This window comes from Melopsittacus undulatus, chromosome 9 (assembly GCF_012275295.1).
Source record: "Melopsittacus undulatus isolate bMelUnd1 chromosome 9, bMelUnd1.mat.Z, whole genome shotgun sequence".
Lineage (NCBI taxonomy): Eukaryota > Metazoa > Chordata > Aves > Psittaciformes > Psittaculidae > Melopsittacus > Melopsittacus undulatus.
This window is the reverse complement of record NC_047535.1, coordinates 14,826,882-14,844,779: the sequence shown is the minus strand read 5'-3', so window position 1 is coordinate 14,844,779 and position 17,898 is coordinate 14,826,882. Positions and strand designations below refer to the sequence as shown.

Genomic DNA, 17,898 nt, shown 5'->3' with positions numbered 1-17,898 from the left:
ACGTCACGCACGGGAATTCTAGACCGTTCCAGGCCCGTGACGTAGGGCGGCGTCATTCCAGAAGATTCGGCCGCTGCCCATATAAAACCCGAGGAAGAGGCGGGGCGAGCCTGAGCGGACACCGGAGGCGAAACGGGTGGCTCTGGCGGTGAGCACGGTTCGGGGGCCCGCGGTGCGGCGTGGGGGGGAGGCCGTGGGGTGGCGATAATGCGGCATAACGCGGCATAACGCGGCATAACGCGGTGTGTTCGCTCACAGGGCACCATGGTGAAGGAAACGGAGTACTACGATATCCTGCAGGTGAAGCCTAATGCTTCTTCCGAGGAAATCAAGCGCGCCTACCGCAAGCTAGCACTGAAGTACCACCCCGACAAGAACCCCAGCGAGGGCGAACGGGTACGCGGAAGCTGGGGCTGTGAGGCGGTAGCTCTCCTGGCAGCAGCTGCGGCACGTTCCCCTCGGGCACGCCACTGCGGCTGTGTGGGGCCGGGGCTGGGGCCGAGCTCAGGTCTAGGCCCCGCATGCCCCGGCTGGGCCTTACGGTGGGGAATTCCGCAGGGTCTGGTGCAGGGTGTCTGGGGCACGGCGGGTCTGGTGCTGGCCGGCCGTTCTTACCGGAGAGCTGCGGAATGTGCGCCCTTGACTGTAGAGCTCTTTTTTTTTTGCTTAAAGGACCGACATAATGTTCTTCCTACAGCGTGTTGTCATTAAATGAAGACTTCTGTTTAGCAGAGCTTGTAGAAGGTATCTGTAGGTGGCAGCAGGCCACATGGCCTGGCCATGGCAGGACTAGACACTTCAGTTCCTCTTTCTAGATGCAGTTCCTGTCATTCTTCATAGTTGCTAGCAGGAGCTCGTTCTTACAGGGATGCTGCTTAAAACAGGCAAAGCTGGAAAGATTTGTAGTGTGTTGATGGCCGTTGTGCTGTCAGGTGCTGCAAAAGTGGATCCAGGTGCCAGCACTTCCGTATGTGCTGTATTTGTGCTGGATGGCTCTGTGTTCCTGAACAGGATGAGTTTCCTTCAGAGATAGTGCTAATGCAGATGTGTAAGGTAACTATTCAAGGAAATCATTGGGCTGCACATGGGTGGACTACTACAACAAAGCCAATTCATGCATTATTAGCAGAGAGCCACTCAACTCTGTATTTCCTGGGAGGATAAGTGAGCACCACAATTGGAGAATGATGGAAAACCTGAAAAATAGGAATATTCATCTAAAAGGTGGCCTGATAATACTTTAGCATGAGAATAGAAGCTCCATGTATGCATATCTAGTACAGTAATGGGAAAAAAAAACTAGGTTGTTAAATAGTAGCATAGTTGAAAGTGATCTTTTCTGCCTTTGGCCTGCCTTTTTTTTATTTGTATGTCTTCACCTGATCGTGAGTAAATTGCATTCAAAATGGAAATGCCCATTTCAATAGTGGCAAATTGTGCTTAAAAGTCCTTCTAGTTATCTTAGTAATAGGTAGTTGTTGATAGCTGTTTAAGAAAATTTCTTAATCTTTATTTAAAACCAGATATTTTGATCTATCTGAGTCCTTGTGATGAGTAAGCATTTGTGTCTGGTCACTTAAATGTGTGTTTAGTTGTAGCAGGATGTAGCAGCTCAGCAGGCATGAAGGACCCCTGTGTACCTCTAAAATGACTAGCACTGCTGTGGCTGTGAGCATCTGGGGACCCCTAAGACTTTGAGGATAGTATCGTGGCCTTTTCTAAGTGGAATTTGTTAGCAGTGCATAATGATGGCAACTATGACAATCATCAATTTCTAGCTTGCATATGCTTGTAAGTTGGAGATGGCTCTGAATTTAACCCCATGTATAACAGGGGAGGAGGGGGGAGAGGGAGAAAAGGGGTGGTTTTGCTGGACAAAAGTGTACTATTGTGGTCTGTTACATTTGTTTAGGGAGTTTCCCTTTTGAAAAAGACAAATGCTAAAAGAGAGTGCTACAGTGGCTCAGTCTGAAGATGGAGTTACGTACGAGAGGGTGACTTTTCTTCTTGGTCATAGTTGTTCAGAGCTTCTTTTTTCTTTTTAGTTTAAACTCATATCCCAGGCATATGAAGTTCTGTCGGACCCAAAGAAAAGGGACCTCTATGACCAGGGTGGGGAGCAGGCTATTAAAGAAGGAGGCCTGAGTGGCGGCAGCTTCTCTTCACCCATGGACATCTTTGACATGTTCTTTGGTGGTGGAGGCCGAATGAATAGAGAGAGAAGAGGTACACAGTTCTAAACAAGTTCTAGAAACTAACCATGCACTTAAGCATAAGACACTTGTGCTATGGTACTGCTGTTCTGCTAAGTGCACATAGAGTGGTTATTACTCACTACAACAATAGATTAAGTAAACCGTGATTTCTGTAGTTATTCTAGCATTAAGATTCTAATAAAGCAGATAACATGATGTAGCCATAGCAATCTTTGATGCCTTCTGTTTATTTTTTGTTGAAGTGGGTGTGGGTAATCTCTAGGGGAGGGGGAAGCATGTTTAGGTTTAGAACAGATGAATTAGACCTGGTTTAAGTTACTTCTTTTCCAGATCTCTGTGGCTCACTTGCTCATATGCTTTGGGCAACTTGCTTCAAAGGACACCATCAACTTAAGTCATGCTGTAAATTGGCAGAAGTGATGTGAAACTCGGCACAATGCTGTTAAAAGCACTGTATGATTTGTCTGCTTCTATGTCCAGTGTCTGTTGAAGGAGCAAGTAGTAACTTGCTTTTGAAGCCTTTTAAATTATGCTATGAAGTGGCATGGAATTTTATAGGTAGGCAAAACAGCAACTTCTGAATTGACCAGATGTGAAGCTGGTAGTGTCCTTGCACTTTGCTGTTTCAGTTAAGCCTATGAAATTAGGGGTAGGAGCAGGGATAGGGTGGCTTTAATGATGCTTTGCTTAATTACAGCTGAACTTTTCTGTTCTTTTGTTATTAAGTGGGTGCAGCACAGTGGAAGCTGATGAAACTGCACGTGCTTTTAAGGGGGCTGAGCCGTGTTCAGAGTTCGTAAAGAGCTTTTTTTCAGTGAGACTGTGCATGTGTGGACAAGTGTAGAAGCCTTTAAATAAACATTGGTCCTTACAACAGCTGAACCAGGATTAATCTCTCTCTTTTTCTTCTAAAGGCAAGAACGTTGTACACCAGTTAGGTGTATCTCTTGAAGATCTGTACAATGGTATTACAAGGAAACTGGCGCTGCAGAAGAATGTTATTTGTGCCAAGTGTGAAGGTAAAAACAAGTAGTGGCTTCACATCCCCCTTACTACAGTCTTCTTAGTTCTTTTTTACTTGAGTGGGACTAAGAATTAAGAGTGGGTGTTCTGCTTTCCCCTCTCCTTCATCCCCCTCTGAAAGTCTCAATTTATATTCTCATTTATGCTTATGCAAAAATGGATATAAAAGTGATACAAACTTAAAATGGATATAAAAGTGATATAAACTTAAAAGTGATATAAAAGATATAAAAAGTGATATAAACTTACAGTTCTAATGGCAGACTTAGACTCACTGTGAATTACAGTTAAGGGTACCTAAATTATAAGTATCTTAATCTGGAACTTTATTAAATGTCTGTTTTGTTAATATTTTTTAATTGCTGTGGGTAGCAGTCTAGCTTGTATTACGCAACCATTTTTACCACTGCTAAATATCCATAATGACTGGCCTTGTTTGAGGTAAACTTTAATGAAGTCTTGTATCTTAGCACTCTGTTAAATGTTTAGTAAGCAGATTCTTTTGGAAGTATTAATGGAATGTAGGTGTTGAAATTGGGATAAATCCTTGAAATCTGTGCTGTATTTGGAGGTGGGGCAGAGGCTAGTTGAACAAGCTGTGGGTAGATAATTTGACTTTCTTTTGCTGATAGGAACTTCTTAACCTGTGGGGCATGTTTTGTGATGGAAACTAAATTATGTTTTCATTGGAAACAAATGACTGAATGACTCTTGAATTGCCAAAAAGGTGCTTTTGAAGTCAGTGAGTTCCAGCCTGACTGCAGTAGAGTAACTTCTCATCTTTGGAGACTGAGATCAGATTTAACTTTTTTGTCACAGGTTATGGTGGAAAGAGAGGGGCAGTGGAGAAGTGCCCTGTGTGTAAAGGAAGAGGAATGCAAGTTATAGTTCAGCAGATAGGACCTGGCATGGTACAACAAATTCAAACTGTGTGTCCAGAATGCAAAGGCCAAGGTGAAAGAATAAATCCAAAGGACAGGTGTGACAACTGCAATGGCTGTAAGGTTGTAAGAGAGAAAAAGATCATAGAAGTTCATGTTGATAAAGGTAAGGACTGTCTGTTTGTTCTGTGTCCTTTATTGTGGTCCGTAGTGCTGCGGAGAATAAATGGCTTTGTTTTTCTCCAGGTATGAAAGATGGTCAGAAGATAGTATTCCATGGAGAAGGTGACCAGGAGCCTGATCTGGAGCCTGGTGATGTTATAATTGTGCTTGATCAAAAGGATCATAGTGTCTTTCAGAGACGAGGGCATGACTTGATCACAAAAATGAGAATTCAACTCTCAGAGGCTTTGTGTGGTTTCAGAAAGACCATTGAAACTCTGGATAACAGAGTTCTTGTTATATCATCTAGGCCAGGTGGGTCCTACAAGAGTTCTGGTGCTATATGAACTGCTTGATTGTGCCTGGGATTTTTGTGCTTGGGATTGTTGACTGGTTTTTTTTGGGGGTGTTTATGGTAGGCTTTGTGGGGTTTTTTTGGGGGGGGGTTAACCAGTAGATGCAATGGATTCAAACTACACTTGCAGTCACTTTATTTAGCTGGTGGTTTGTTGTTCTTGTCACTGATTCTAAAACGTTAGATGCAGAGTTACAGCTGAAGCTGTCAAAGGCTTCTTAATAAACTTTGGCCCCAGTTGGAAGAGAGCCAGGAAAATACACAAGAGGCTGGAAACTTCAAATCTACTAGATTAATCTGTGAATTCAGCATGAAGCCTGTGCTAAGAGAAGCTGAGCCTCTTCCAGTAGAGGAAATGGCCTGTATAGTCTGGTTGTAGGACTCCTCAGTCTGCAGCCTTTTCTGTGAGTTAGTTGTTACTAGTCTGTCTTGATGCTGTGGGAACACTGCTTGTGCCTAACCCTGCTTTTCGTGGTTATGAAGGAAGCGTCCATCACATAAGCTTAAAGCTGTTACCTCTGTGCAGGTGAAGTGATAAAACATGGTGACCTAAAGTGTATCTACAATGAAGGGATGCCTGTCTACAAATCTCCAATGGACAAAGGCAGCTTAATTATACAATTTCTGGTAAGTTGACTGCCTTTCTTTAGCAAAGGTGGCTGTGTTGGCAGAAGGAGTAACTATTAATTAAAAAACCCATGTGAAATTGTAGGTCCAGTTCCCAGAGCACTACTGGCTTCCAAGGGAGAAACTGAGTCTGCTGGAGGCCTTGCTTCCTCCCCGAGAAGATGTTATGATCACAGATGAGATGGATCAGGTAGACCTTGAAGATTTTGATCCAAGTGAGCAAACCTACCGTAACAGTGGGGGAGAGGCATATGAAGAAGATGAGGAGGGTCCAAGAACAGGAGTACAATGCCAGACATCTTAAAGCAAGGTGAAATGGATGTCATCTAAAATGTAAATTTTCACAATGAAAACTGCATGGCTGTAATAGCCACTGCTTGTGGTTTTTGTGTTCAGCAAATTGAGTTGCTGCGCTGTCAGTATCACCTTTTTGTAACTAATTTATATGGTGTTCTTGTAGTCTTTATATAATGCAAATGTCACACAGCTGAGAGCCAATTCAGTTGGTATACATTTTCCTTTGCTGTGAAGGTTCTCACTTTATTTCACCTATGCTATTTATATAAGACTCGGGCAATACTGATAGAGCTAAGTGGAGTGTCTTATGTAAATACTTTCATACTGGAAAATTAATTTCGTAGGATAAAACATAGCAGAAATAACTTCTAATAAATAGAGCTCTTCACATTATATTGTGCTTGTCTGGTACTTTTTGAGCTACTTGAGAATCTTCACCTAAGTTTCTCATCACCTAGCCCTGATTGTTCTCCATATTCAACTCTAGTAGCTGTCTTTTGTGTTTCGGAAACATTTTGTGCCTCTTCCTGTGTTCTGTTGTGTCAGAGTAGCATTCCTGCAGCTGCTTAGCTGTATGTAACTTGGGGTCATAAGATTCCAGCCTCTATATAGAGTGTGCTCCCCACAATTCTAATTAAGATACAGGCAAATACTTGGAAATAAAAGTTTGATCTTTCAGATGCTAAGCTTTGTATTTCAGCCTTTCCTAGAAAAATGTTTTTACTTTCTGCTATGTTCTTCAGCCTTCACTAGGATGAATTAAACTGAAACCACATTGCTTTCAGCCTGACCAGTGCAGTACACAGCTGCTCTTCAATAATGTAGTAAGACCATTGTAGAAAAGAGCACATGAAAGGGAACAACACTCTCTCCTAGTGAAATTAAACCATGATGGATGAACTATGTCTCCCCCTCTACTTGCTGGAACAGGTGCTGAGCTTAAGTGACCCTGTTGAGTGCAGGCTGTCATCCTCCATGCATACAACTTCTGCCAAAGTAAGCTGCTGTAAGCCTCCATTGCCAGTTCCCAGCTCTAGCCTATTTATGTCTCGAGACAGGAGTGATTAACTGAGCAGCAACTTCACCCATGACTCCATAGTTCCAAAAATACATTTTTTCTGAGTTACTTGCAGCTGTGGCTTTTACTTTTTCAAAAAGTAAAGCTTTCTGTCATGCCAAAACTAAAGTTACATATGAAACAGCTAAGATACTGGACATCAGCAGTATGAAAATGCTTTTATTGTACTAAAAGAATGACACAGGACAGTAGTATTCCAAACTGCCCCAAGAGTTAACTGGAGGGAATGAGTGAAGACATTTAAACAGGACAGTCATAAATATGAATTTCTTGGTCATCTCCAACAGACACAATTTTGGACCCACTTCCATTGTATTTTACTCCCCAAACCTGTAAATAAGGACATAGCCAAGGTTACTGACAGGAGATTAAAGGAAATTTCCTTCATAGCAGCCAGATTTACTGACCCCAACAACAAGAACAGGGACCATTTTATAAGACCACCTTGTTAGACCTGGTGCAGGTATGACTTCTGCTTTCACAGCAGATAGGACTGATGAATCACAGGACTGCCATCTCGTAGCCTGACAAGTTCTGACATTCTACTCTTCCTGACAGCAGATTACACAATCTAAAGGTACTTGCACAAGCCTGAGAAGTTTGCAGAAATCACACCTAACATCCTCACTCTTGCCCATCCTCTCTTGCTTTCTGAAAAGAGCATTTTACAGGACTTGGACAAAAGCAAGAGAGGAAGCATTTTTCATGCAGAATGACACATTGTGACAGAGTGATCCAGTTTTTCTCTGGGCTGCTTAAGAGTCATTTACTTACCAGTACAAAATTAAGACTAATTCAGGTCGTACTTCTGACTTGATTTAAACCAGTTATACAAACTCCTGTTACCATGGCACTGGAGTGGGGGTGTTGAGAATACTGTGTTTCGGCCATCTCATATGCCATTTTACCTAAAACCAGCCTTCCCAAGAGCTGGTAACATCTCTGCCTTCCACAAACTTGCCAGGTTATAGACAAGAACTAAAGCAAAACTGCAGACCCAGTTCTGCTTGGTCCTTCAATACTAAAACCCCCCATAGCTGTAGATAACTGAAAAGAAGGTACTACGGAAGACCCCAAAATAAAATCTGAATTTCCTTGGTTAAGTCTTTCTCCATGATCCATTCAAAAGTGACATTGTTCTGACACCTAACATTTGAGAAGACAGTAACTTGGTAGATGCCAAACCTTCCCTCATGGGTAACTGTGACTGAGCAAAAAAACGATATTACAGTCACTGTAGGAGGAAAAAAGTTCCAAGGGTGCTTTCAAGCATCTTTTGTAATAATCCCATCCTTTTAAATAAGTATTCTTCCCCTTTCACATGCACACACCATGTAAATATTTGATAGAAATAAGCAAGACCATAGACAAAGATAAAAAACAAGTCTGGTAAGAAGCCTTTTGGCCACACAGGATTGCGCTTATTTGGACCTGGAAAATATAAATGATTACTTGGAAGTGCTCAACCTACATGCTTGGAGTAATAGTCCAATACTGAGTGTCAAATAATCGTTAACAACCTTTATTTCATTACAGAAAGCTGATGTCCAACCCCAAAGCTATAGCACCAAGCTGAAACACAAATGTGCACGACACAACAGAAGTTCTGTGAACAGTGGCCTCAATGAAGAGTAGACATACCTGATCTTGGTGGTCAAAGAATGTATGAACACAGGTTCTCGTTCCAGCATCCCAAACTTTAACGCTTTTATCAGATGAACTGAAGGAAAAGGAGTAGTGATGAATGTTTAAATTAGTAGGTTAATTTAGGTGCAAAGCTTGAAAGATCTTATATGAGAGACAGAAGAAACCCTCTTTCGCCCATCAAATACAGGGACAAATTAACATCTCCCACCAGGCTTCAGTGACCTTTAAAACACATTCACTGTTTTCATATCTGCATTTTACCCAGAGACTTCTCTGATGCAAGTTCTTTGGATAAAGAAGGTCCTGCTGCACACATCTGGTCCCCCAACTGCCTGAGCTGTTTTAAGAAGCAGCACTAAAGTTCAACTAGATGAATGTACCACTACATTAGCTTGTACTTTTTAATTCAACTACAATTTTTCAGCTATTTAGAATCAACTTGCCCTTCTCTTAGGTTTAGATGTTCTTCACTTGTAGGGAACTACACTGCAGTACTATGACTTACACTATAAAATGCTATTCACTTACAACTGGTATCACATCACAGATTGGCTCTTGAGTCTGTCATTGTTATTCCATTGTAAGTTCCACTGAAATCTGTACACATTTACTTTTTGTGATCCATCCCCCTTTATAAATACAAAATACTTGTTTTTTTTTTCAGTAAACATAATCAAGTTAAAAATCCTCAATACCTGGAAACAAAATGGGTGTCATCAGGACAAAATGCTACGTTTAATACCCAGGATCCATGACCACTTAACGTGCCAGCCAGGTTTGCATGTTGCCTGTGGAAACAACAAATTTCAATACTTGGTTTGTGAATTTCAGCGAAAAAAGCAACAGGAATATATTGTATATAGTGCAGTCAGGAATGGTTCAACACAAAGTCATGGAAGGTGGCTTCTGGATATCTGTTCATCCAGGCTGAACTTGTGTTACAACAGATTCCAGTTTTCCCATTTCAAATGGTTAACATAAAAAGTCATCAAGAAGATAGGCTGGGGGACAAAACAGTTTCACCACGAAGAAGGCGAAGTAATGCAGGTTTAAGAAAGTTAAGATCACTGAAGCAGTGCCTTTTCCTCTCCAGAAAAGGAATAGGTCATAAAACATCATTTCTTGGGTACAGAACACATCTTTCAGGCAAGTAAACACAAACACACAGGACAGATACACAAAACCCTTTGCTTTCAGGGCAAGTATGAGGAAAGTAATTTGTTTTCAAGTTAGGACTGTCATTCACCTTTACATTTCTCGAAACTATCTAAGGGTGCAGTCTTTTATCATTTATTGATTATACAGAGAAGTCACCAAAAGCTGAAGTGAATTATAGAGCAGAGGGTTTGATGTATTTTTTGTTATAGTATCGGCCTCTCTGACAATTCTCCTGTTAGTTTTGCAAACTAAGTTTCTTGTTCATGTTTTGCTCAAGCACAACTTACACATCGTAGATTTTGATATAGCCATCATCTGAAGCAGTTACAAGTAACTGAGAATCTGGAGAAAACGTTAGTGAACGAATAGGCATCGCATGACCTGCAATTCAAAGTTAGACATGGCTTAGAATGTAGCTATTCCTCTTGGTAATGACAGTGCTTAAGAAGCTACACCAGACCAGCATTTCCTGGTAAAAGAAAGCAACCTCTGAAGAGCCTTTCCCTCCATGCCTCTACAGGCTTCTCAGCACAACATAAAATGGAAACAGTAATTCTGAACTCTGAATGTTAAGGCATGTCCACTGCAACACAAGAGTGATTTTCTTCAGCTGCAGATCTTTATTAGAAATTATGTGGTATAATTTAATATTTCTTGAGTGGTTAGGGTTTTTAATTAACTATGCAGCTGGACAGAAACTGGATGAACATTAAAAGGCTATTCATCTGATCAGAAAATGCATGTCTTCTACAATATAAAATGTTTGTTTATTTTTTAGAACAGGGATAAGGTGCTATAGAATTTATACTGTAGCAGAAAGAAAACTGTCACAGATAGCAGCACACATTCTGGCTACCTTCATCCCCTTGTACTGCATGGCAACACAAGATGGAACTGCAGTTTAAGAATTTAGTTAAGCATTACTATGTTGTTTGAGATAGGCACATACAATGCAAGCCTGAGTTTACAGTTTGCCTCTCACAATTTAAGTGGTTTAAGTTACAGCACACTAAATAACTACATACTTTCTAATGGACAGAAACACCAACTCACTTATGCCATGGCTGGTTTATCTTATTCTAAGTTGGGGTGTATCCTTTAATTTTGTTAAGGAATGAGGCCAGAACTTGGGTACTGCAAACACACAAACCCTTACCTTCCAGCGTATGCAGAAGTTTTCCAGTTGCAATATCAAAAATATTGATAATGCCATCTATCGCTCCACTGGCCAAGTATTTTCCATCTGGACTCTGTAATAAACCACAAACAGTATGCATTTAACAACTGTGTGCATTTATGCTATGTATCTCCCTGACATTCTCTTAACATTTCACAAAGACAACTTCAGCTGACTTACTCACAATGTGTGTATAAGCCAGAACCAAGTATATTTTCTATGTATATAGGGGAAAAACATCACACAGTTTATACTTGGAACTATCGAAGTATGGCTGTCATTTAGTATTATGTAGAGCTTACCTGACAGAGAGAAACAAAAATACCTGATTTACAACATACTATAGCAATAGCAATTTCACATAAGAAGTTACAAATTGTGCTTCTTACATATGCAATGCTAAGGATGAACTTCCCTCTGGTGTCCAGCGAATATTCCTTCTTTCCTGTTTCAACACCAAAAATATTTACTTTTCCCACATGACTTCCTGTTGCAAGGTACTGGGAATCAGGTGAAAATGCCAGGGACCAAGCATCAACTGCATTAAAAAGAAATAATCAGCTGAATCCTGTTTGTAGTTCACCAATGCCAGTTCTGTATACATCTGTTTAGATATTTAACCCCCTAACTACACTTAGCACTCTGAACTCTACTATATACTCTTTAAGAAGAGTGTAACAGTTCATTGTCCTGGGTTCAGCAAAGCTCAGAAGATGCAGGAGAAACACAGCTATACAAATGTAACATAAACCAACCATAACCTTTTACAGCAGTACAATGTATTTATCTGGCACAATACAATTCACAGGGTTTTTTTCCTATAAACTAATTAACTTAAAATACTGTAAGATAATTCTTAAATTAGGGACTGGGGAAAAATGAAACATTTACAATAAGGTATTAGGCCTTGAATTCCAACTTGGAGGATGTAATAGTGATCCAGACTTCAGCATTACTGAAACTTTTCAACTTCCTTACTCAGGATTGGATGTACTGCATAAAAACGCATCACACACACGGCTCAAATTCAGTGCAGTGCTTACGAAGAGAGCTCAGGCTGTCTTTGCACATCAGTCTGAATAAGCATTTGAATTATATTTTAAATATCCCTTTATCAGCACACCTGTAAGAACCCACTGGTTGCCATTCTGCTTTATGCATTTAGCAAAAAAAGCATACCCAAATGTATCTGAGAAAGCCTAAGTAGTGTGAAAAATGAATATAAAATTGGCTGATACCACTTTATGTTGAGTTCATAAAATGACTGAGATTTCTGCAAAGATTAAAGAACCCCCCAAACCTAGTAATTTCCTGTACCCTAATTACACACTACAGAATTTACTACCTAGAGTAAGTACATCTCCTGTGCAGAGACAGCTTAACACTGATCTCTTACCAGGACCAGCATCGATAGACTTGATTTGTTTTCCAGTTTCTAAATCCCAAAGGCGAATGTGGGCATCAAGGGAGCTGGATGCTGCAATGGAGCCTGTGTGGCTGATATCCACAGACACCACACCCAGCTGGTGACCCTCCAAAGTCCACTGGAGATCCAATTTTTCATCATTCCTTTTGATCAAGGGAAAGAAAAGCCTAGTTACAAATAGCAAGGGGTACCTAACCCATCTCCAACCTCAGACAAAACAAACAAGACAACCCACATTTCTCCATTTAGATCAACAAAAGGGGAATCCAATGTCACCTGTGAAATGGGGAGATAGCTATGCACAAACTGTTCTCTGTACTTAAGGAAAAGAGCCAACAAATTAATCATTTACCATATTCCTGCAAAGCATGTACTTCATCTGAAGCCTGTGAGTAGTCCCACTGAAATGTCCAATACCCATCAATACATGGGCACTTTCTGCAGAAAGTTAATGTGTCATCAAAGCATGAAACACCATGACCAACAGTTTTAGCATAGTTGCAGCAAAGCTCCTCATGTCATTAATGTGAAGCACGCCCTTAATACTGCTTTGCCCAAGAGATACAACAGTTTCTTTGCAAAAGCACACTTCAATGTCACTTGTATAAGGATTAAGAGGATTTTTTTTAAAGGAAGATGTAATTTCCTTTTTTACTCTAATCCCGTTATTTCACAGTACACGTGCTCCCAATCCATTGTCTCAGAATTAGATTGTCTAAATCAAATTTGATTTGTCTAAATCAAAGAATTGGAAATGCGAGCTGACACCCTTCACCAGACTGTATATTCTCTGGCAGATGACACGTAAAATTCGATGTGCATTTTCAAAAGGGTTGAGTTACCTGAAAACTAAAGCACAAGGGATTGATTCTGCTCTGAGAGAGGGCATACATCAATGAAGAGGAGTTTGCTCAAGACAGCAGCTCTGCATGCCATGCTGCCCCTTCCCTGATGTCACTTCTAACATCTGTGCTGGTTACAGGAAATTGAGACTGCTGTATCTCCATGCTGACTATTCCCAAGGCTTAGAACTGGTTAATCTGGAGAACTTCACTTACCACTTCCAGACTTTCACAAGATCATCCAAAGAACCAGAGATCACTGTTTCAGAACCATCTTTCTTATTTTTTCCCCAGGCAACTGACCAAATGGCATCATCGTGAGCTAAAAGGCAGTATAAACATAGATATTTTTGAACACTGTTTTCTTCTGATGGAAGACAATTATCAGTTTTGGTAATGCTAAAATTGCTGACTGCAATGTCAGCAATGGGCTCCTTACTCCTCAGGTCTTACTGGTGTTCCAAGAGCCCTGTCACTGTTTGCATGGTTTCAAAACACATGATGTATTTTGGCTACTGCTGGAAAAACAGCATAGGTAATCTTGAGTTATTCAGGTTTATATTTTATATAAGCACAACCCAGGTAATAATAACATAACCACAAGTATTATCATTTTTTCACCATCCAAGAAGACCAATATTACTTAATACATGTTAGTGGTTTCTCACCTTGCTCTTGCTTGAAGAGAATACCGTACTAGAAAGAAAAAATAGCTAGTATTACATACGAGCAGCCTAAAACAACACAGCACCAAGCCAGCAATTAGTTTGATTAACGCTGCACATTCATTTACCTGTGTGGTCATGTCTTTATGAAAGCAATCCTAACAGGGGCGCTCTGCAAGGAGAAAACCCATTATGCTCAGCAGGAAGGCTCTGAGGGAGCAGCACGGCCTGAAGGGAACCCGCATTTCTGTCTCCCACGGCGACAGGCGACAGCCCAGCACCCCCGCCGTGGAGTCACCCGGCGGCCTTCGCCCCCCCTCCGTCGCGATACGGTACGATACGGTACGATACGATATGATACGATACGATACGATACCGAGCCGTGCCGGACACTGAACTCCCAACCCTTCGCCACCACAGCCGCCACCGTCGCACTGTGATGACGTCTCCTACCACCGAGAGCGCAACAAACAGCGTCCTGTCCCCAAAGCGCTTCCCTCCACCACAACCATAGAGAGAACTCCGGCCCGCCGTTCTCTACTGCCCCCGTGTGGACAAGAAGGCCCCGTTCGCCTCACACTCCGCTCAGCCCTAAGGTGTTCGGTGCCGCCGGTCAGCCGCCGGGAGGGGGCCATGGGTTCGCTCCCCTCTCCCGGCTTGCGCCCGTCCCACCCGGGCTGGTGACGCCCGCTCGCCAGTGCCAGGGCCGGAGGTCGCCGCCGCCTGCCTGAGGGTCCGCCGGTGAGACCCGATGCCGCCGCCGTTCCCGCAGTACCCCCGCGACGGCCTGCGCCTCGTCCTCACGGCGAGCCACGCGGGCGAGGGACCGGCCATGGTGGCTGCAGCTGTCCAGAAGCGATCCGCGTCCTTTGTGTGGGAGATGAGTGATGGCAGTAACGACGTGAACTGTGGGAAGCATGGAGGGCTGAGGAGTGCCTTCAAATCTGAGCAGTGCCGGCAGCTCCTGACTGAAAACTGGAGCCGGCTGCCTTCTGTCAGAGGTGTGAAGCAGGAATGCCAGCCGGGGAGGGCCCGAGCACGGGATCTGCTCGCCTCGGGCTGCTTTAACAGAAGCACAGAATCAACCGGGTTGGAAAAACCCTTTAAGCTCATCCAGTCCAACCGTTGCCCTGCACTGCCAAGGCCACCCCTAACCCATGGCACTGAGGCTTCGTCTCCATGGTGTGTGAGCACTTACAGGAACAGTGACTGCAGCCCTGCCCTGGGCAGCCTGTTCCAATGCCTGAGCACCCTCTGGGGAAGGGATTGTTCCTCAGCTCCACCTAAATCTGCCCTAGTGCAGCTTAAGGCCTTTCCTCTTGTCCTATCCCTTGTTCCTTGGGAGCAGAGCCCAACGCCTCCTGGCTCCATCAGGAGGAACTGACAAAGCGACTGCGAAAGAGAAACAGTCCCTCAGCCTTTGGAGTTGGCTCCTGGGAGCTGTGAAGGAAAGGTTTCCCTGCAAGGATGATGTTACGTGTTGCTCAGGCAAGTGGACTACAATAGTGAGAAGCATTCAGTCCCTGTGGGAATCAGCCATGCTAAAGATGATCTGTCGTAGGCTGGATGCTGGGAATGGGTCTGTAGATCCAGATGAAGTCGAATGTGCATGACTAATGTGGCAGAAACTTACACAGAGTGTGCCATTATCACATGCCACTTATTGGCATCGCTCTATAGAGAGTGATAAGGTCCCCCCCTGAGCCTTCTCCAGACTAAACCCCCCAGGTCCCTCAGCTGCTCCTCATCACACTTGTGCTCCAGGCCCTGCACCCTGCACCAGCAATGTGTCACTTCACAAACCTTCACGAACCTTCACAAACCTTCCAGGACCCTGGAGATGCAGTGGAAGCTGAGCAGTGCTGCCCATGTCTCTGACCACACGCAGAAGTGGGAGGATGTTCTCCACCTAATCATCTGTTTCAGGGGATAAAACCAGGTATGGCGTTTTTGGAAGCTGAGTTTTTCCAAGTTGCTGCCTCTGCTTGAGTTAGAAGTGGGAAAGTTGTCAGAATTAAAGTTCAGAAGAATAAATCAGATTCCCTGAGGCTTAAAATGAAAGACAAAGGATCAGTGGCCTTTCACCATGTTTAATCAGTCTTTATGTGTACACAGAGCACTTTGAGATCAACAGAGCTTGTCTGAATATGCAAAGTAACAACCAAAACAGGAATTCTGAATGTGTCTTAATGCAGTTCTGCAGCCAAGAATGAAAATCTGAGTAAAACCCTTACACATAATTACAGAATCCTTGGTTTTCTCACTGTTTAGATTGAGCTTTGAGAGGACTGTAAGGCACAGTGCTTTAATATAATGAGTTTCAATAATGCTCCTTCTCCTGTTAGTCATGATGCAATGGTAAGCATTTTACAGAAGGAAGAGAACTTATTCTGCTTCTTACCAGGATTCTCCAAAGAACTCTCCCATTTAAATTTGTACTTACAGTGTAACACACTCAGTTTTGCAATAATGTAGTGTAATGCAATACTGTAATATGATGGACATTTTGATGGACAAAGTGATTCTAGTCTCTCCAGAGTTTTCACATCATGTGAAGTGTTGGTATCACTTTGTACACAGAACACCTCAGACCCTCATGGGGAAAGATTGTTATTGTTCTTCTGCAAGTGCAGAGTGAGACTGTGGGTTGTTTCCTGCATCATTGGTGACACACAGATGTATTTGTTAGTGTGATTGCTGGTTAAACACTGCTTTGGTGCATCAAGAGGGTAATTGGAAGCGAAGTGTGCCATGTATTAGTTTATAGATAAACTGCCTTTGTGGAGTGGTAACTGAGAATACGTTTCTCTAGTTTTGTCCTGGTTCTGGAGTCCTAGCATATGTATATTCCATATAGCATATTCCATATGGATATTTCAACCCTAACAAGAGTTATGCGTTATGAGTACATATGTGTTTAGATGCCAGTTTTTAAATGGTGTTGCAAGGGAAAATACAGATTTATTTTAAAACATTATTATCACCCTGATATTGTGCTAAAACATAGAAATGAATTACAGCAAGGCTTTGAGATGTCACATAAACATCACAAAAGGCATTTCCCAGCCCAAAGATCAGGTGCAGAGAACAAACTGAGAGGAAAATACTTGGTTTCAAAAATAACAGTCTGTGTGCCGTTGTGGCCGGGTATTGCAGTGACAGTTCAGATCAACATTTGCATTCCAACACCTTCTCAGCCTTACACAGAAAATGAATATCAAGCAAGCCTTGCTTTAGTAAAGTCTTGAAGACACATGAAGCTCCATAAAGGTGTTGAAGACACATGAAGCTGCATAAATCAGTAAGGCTGGATAATTAGCTGATAGCTTCAGCTCTGCAGGTACATGAACACTACAGTATTGAAACACTGTCAGACAGGTCATGTCCTCTTTCTCCTCCACACTAAAAGCTAGTGGGTTTGAGGAGAGTGCTGATTGTATTTGAACTTACCTGTGGTGTGTGCCAAGGTGGGTAATACACAAATGTATTTTCTTGTGGTTATCAAGATGAAATGATCTTGTCAGTTTAGGAAAGGCAGTGTGTAACAGAACTGCACCTGCAGAGGTCTGAATTAAATTACAGGTCTGTTTCAGGGCTGATCCATCAATTGGGGGTTTTACATATTGGGATTCAGTGTGGGATCAGCCACAGAAAGCTGCAGGTGCCACAGAAACAAAGGGTGACTGCTCACAGAGCTTGGAGCCTGTGTGCAGATTTATACCATCTGCCCGGTGTGGGGCAGCAGCATCAAGATAATCTCCACCTCTTTCCAGTAGCCACGGGTTGGCATTCAGAATGTTCCGTTCATCATTACACCTCCTTCTGTGCCTGGGGACTCTGAACAGTTGTGGCAGGAGCAAACAATATTCTGCTTATGTTGCCTGACATGCCTCTAGGAAACCATTAAGGGACTCTGTTCCTGGGAGTGAATTGGAATGGCATTTGCACTGTTTGCTCCTTCCTTCATTTCAGATGTTTGCTCAATACCTTCCACCGAGCTCCAGGAAGAGCCATATACAGTACACAGACCTTTTTCTTGAAAGGCAGTGCATAAGCACATCAGCATTGTAGTGCATTAGCATAAGGGTACCTGCGGCAAAAGAGCCACAGAAAATCAGATCCCAATACAGTCTACAGTTCCACTTTTTAAATTAGTCCAGTTGCTTGCATGCAGATTTGATTGTTTTCTTCTGCTCACTTATTTCTTTGTTACCTCTTTTTTCCAGCTGCAGTCCCCTTTCTCCCCTTTTCTTGCCACTTCATATACTTTTTAACTGATAAATTTGCCTTTGATTGTCCCAAGCAGCTGAACTGGGATGTGGAGTCAAGTCTAAACTTTTCTGA

General features: G+C 42.5%; 2 protein-coding genes across 4 annotated transcripts; one reads left to right on the top strand and one right to left on the bottom strand.

Moving 5' to 3' along the window:
- On the top strand, positions 1–5,954 carry DNAJA4 (DnaJ heat shock protein family (Hsp40) member A4). 2 transcript variants are annotated; one of them, XM_005145708.3, is made up of 8 exons: positions 1–148; positions 259–396; positions 2,046–2,226; positions 3,131–3,235; positions 4,059–4,286; positions 4,367–4,597; positions 5,164–5,264; positions 5,350–5,954. In XM_005145708.3, exons 2-8 carry the CDS (start codon positions 265–267, stop codon positions 5,566–5,568), a joined length of 1,197 nt encoding a protein of 398 aa, XP_005145765.1. In that variant the 5' UTR covers positions 1–148; positions 259–264; the 3' UTR covers positions 5,569–5,954. The 2 variants fall into 2 exon arrangements, with proteins under 2 accessions (XP_005145765.1, XP_030901880.1); XM_031046020.2 differs by lacking the exons at positions 1–148; positions 2,046–2,226.
- Positions 5,955–6,694: 740 nt separating this feature from the next.
- On the bottom strand, positions 6,695–14,049 carry SKIC8 (SKI8 subunit of superkiller complex). Of its 2 annotated transcripts, none has more exons than XM_005145709.3 (11): positions 13,931–14,045; positions 13,683–13,782; positions 13,558–13,585; positions 13,106–13,211; positions 12,018–12,190; positions 11,011–11,159; positions 10,601–10,694; positions 9,732–9,825; positions 8,982–9,074; positions 8,281–8,359; positions 6,695–6,969 (listed from the first exon to the last, which is right to left on the bottom strand). In XM_005145709.3, the coding sequence occupies exons 2-11, from the start codon at positions 13,692–13,694 to the stop codon at positions 6,880–6,882; spliced, it is 918 nt and encodes a 305-aa protein (XP_005145766.1). In that variant the 5' UTR covers positions 13,695–13,782; positions 13,931–14,045; the 3' UTR covers positions 6,695–6,879. The 2 variants fall into 2 exon arrangements, with proteins under 2 accessions (XP_005145766.1, XP_030901881.1); XM_031046021.2 differs by having other exon boundaries at positions 6,779–6,969; positions 13,683–13,726; positions 13,931–14,049.
- Positions 14,050–17,898: the final 3,849 nt, after the last annotated feature.

Excerpts from the sequence above, each read along its gene's own strand:
- DNAJA4 (XM_005145708.3), top strand. The coding sequence starts at position 265 with ATGGTGAAGGAAACGGAGTACTACGATATCCTGCAGGTGAAGCCTAAT. Across the intron at positions 397-2,045 it reads ACCCCAGCGAGGGCGAACGG|TTTAAACTCATATCCCAGGC; the intron begins GTACGCGGAAGC and ends TTTTCTTTTTAG. Across the intron at positions 5,265-5,349 it reads GCTTAATTATACAATTTCTG|GTCCAGTTCCCAGAGCACTA; the intron begins GTAAGTTGACTG and ends GTGAAATTGTAG.
- SKIC8 (XM_031046021.2), bottom strand. Across the intron at positions 13,212-13,557 it reads TCTCTTCAAGCAAGAGCAAG|CTCACGATGATGCCATTTGG; the intron begins GTGAGAAACCAC and ends ACTGCCTTTTAG. Across the intron at positions 9,075-9,731 it reads TATATCAAAATCTACGATGT|GCAACATGCAAACCTGGCTG; the intron begins GTAAGTTGTGCT and ends TTGTTTCCACAG.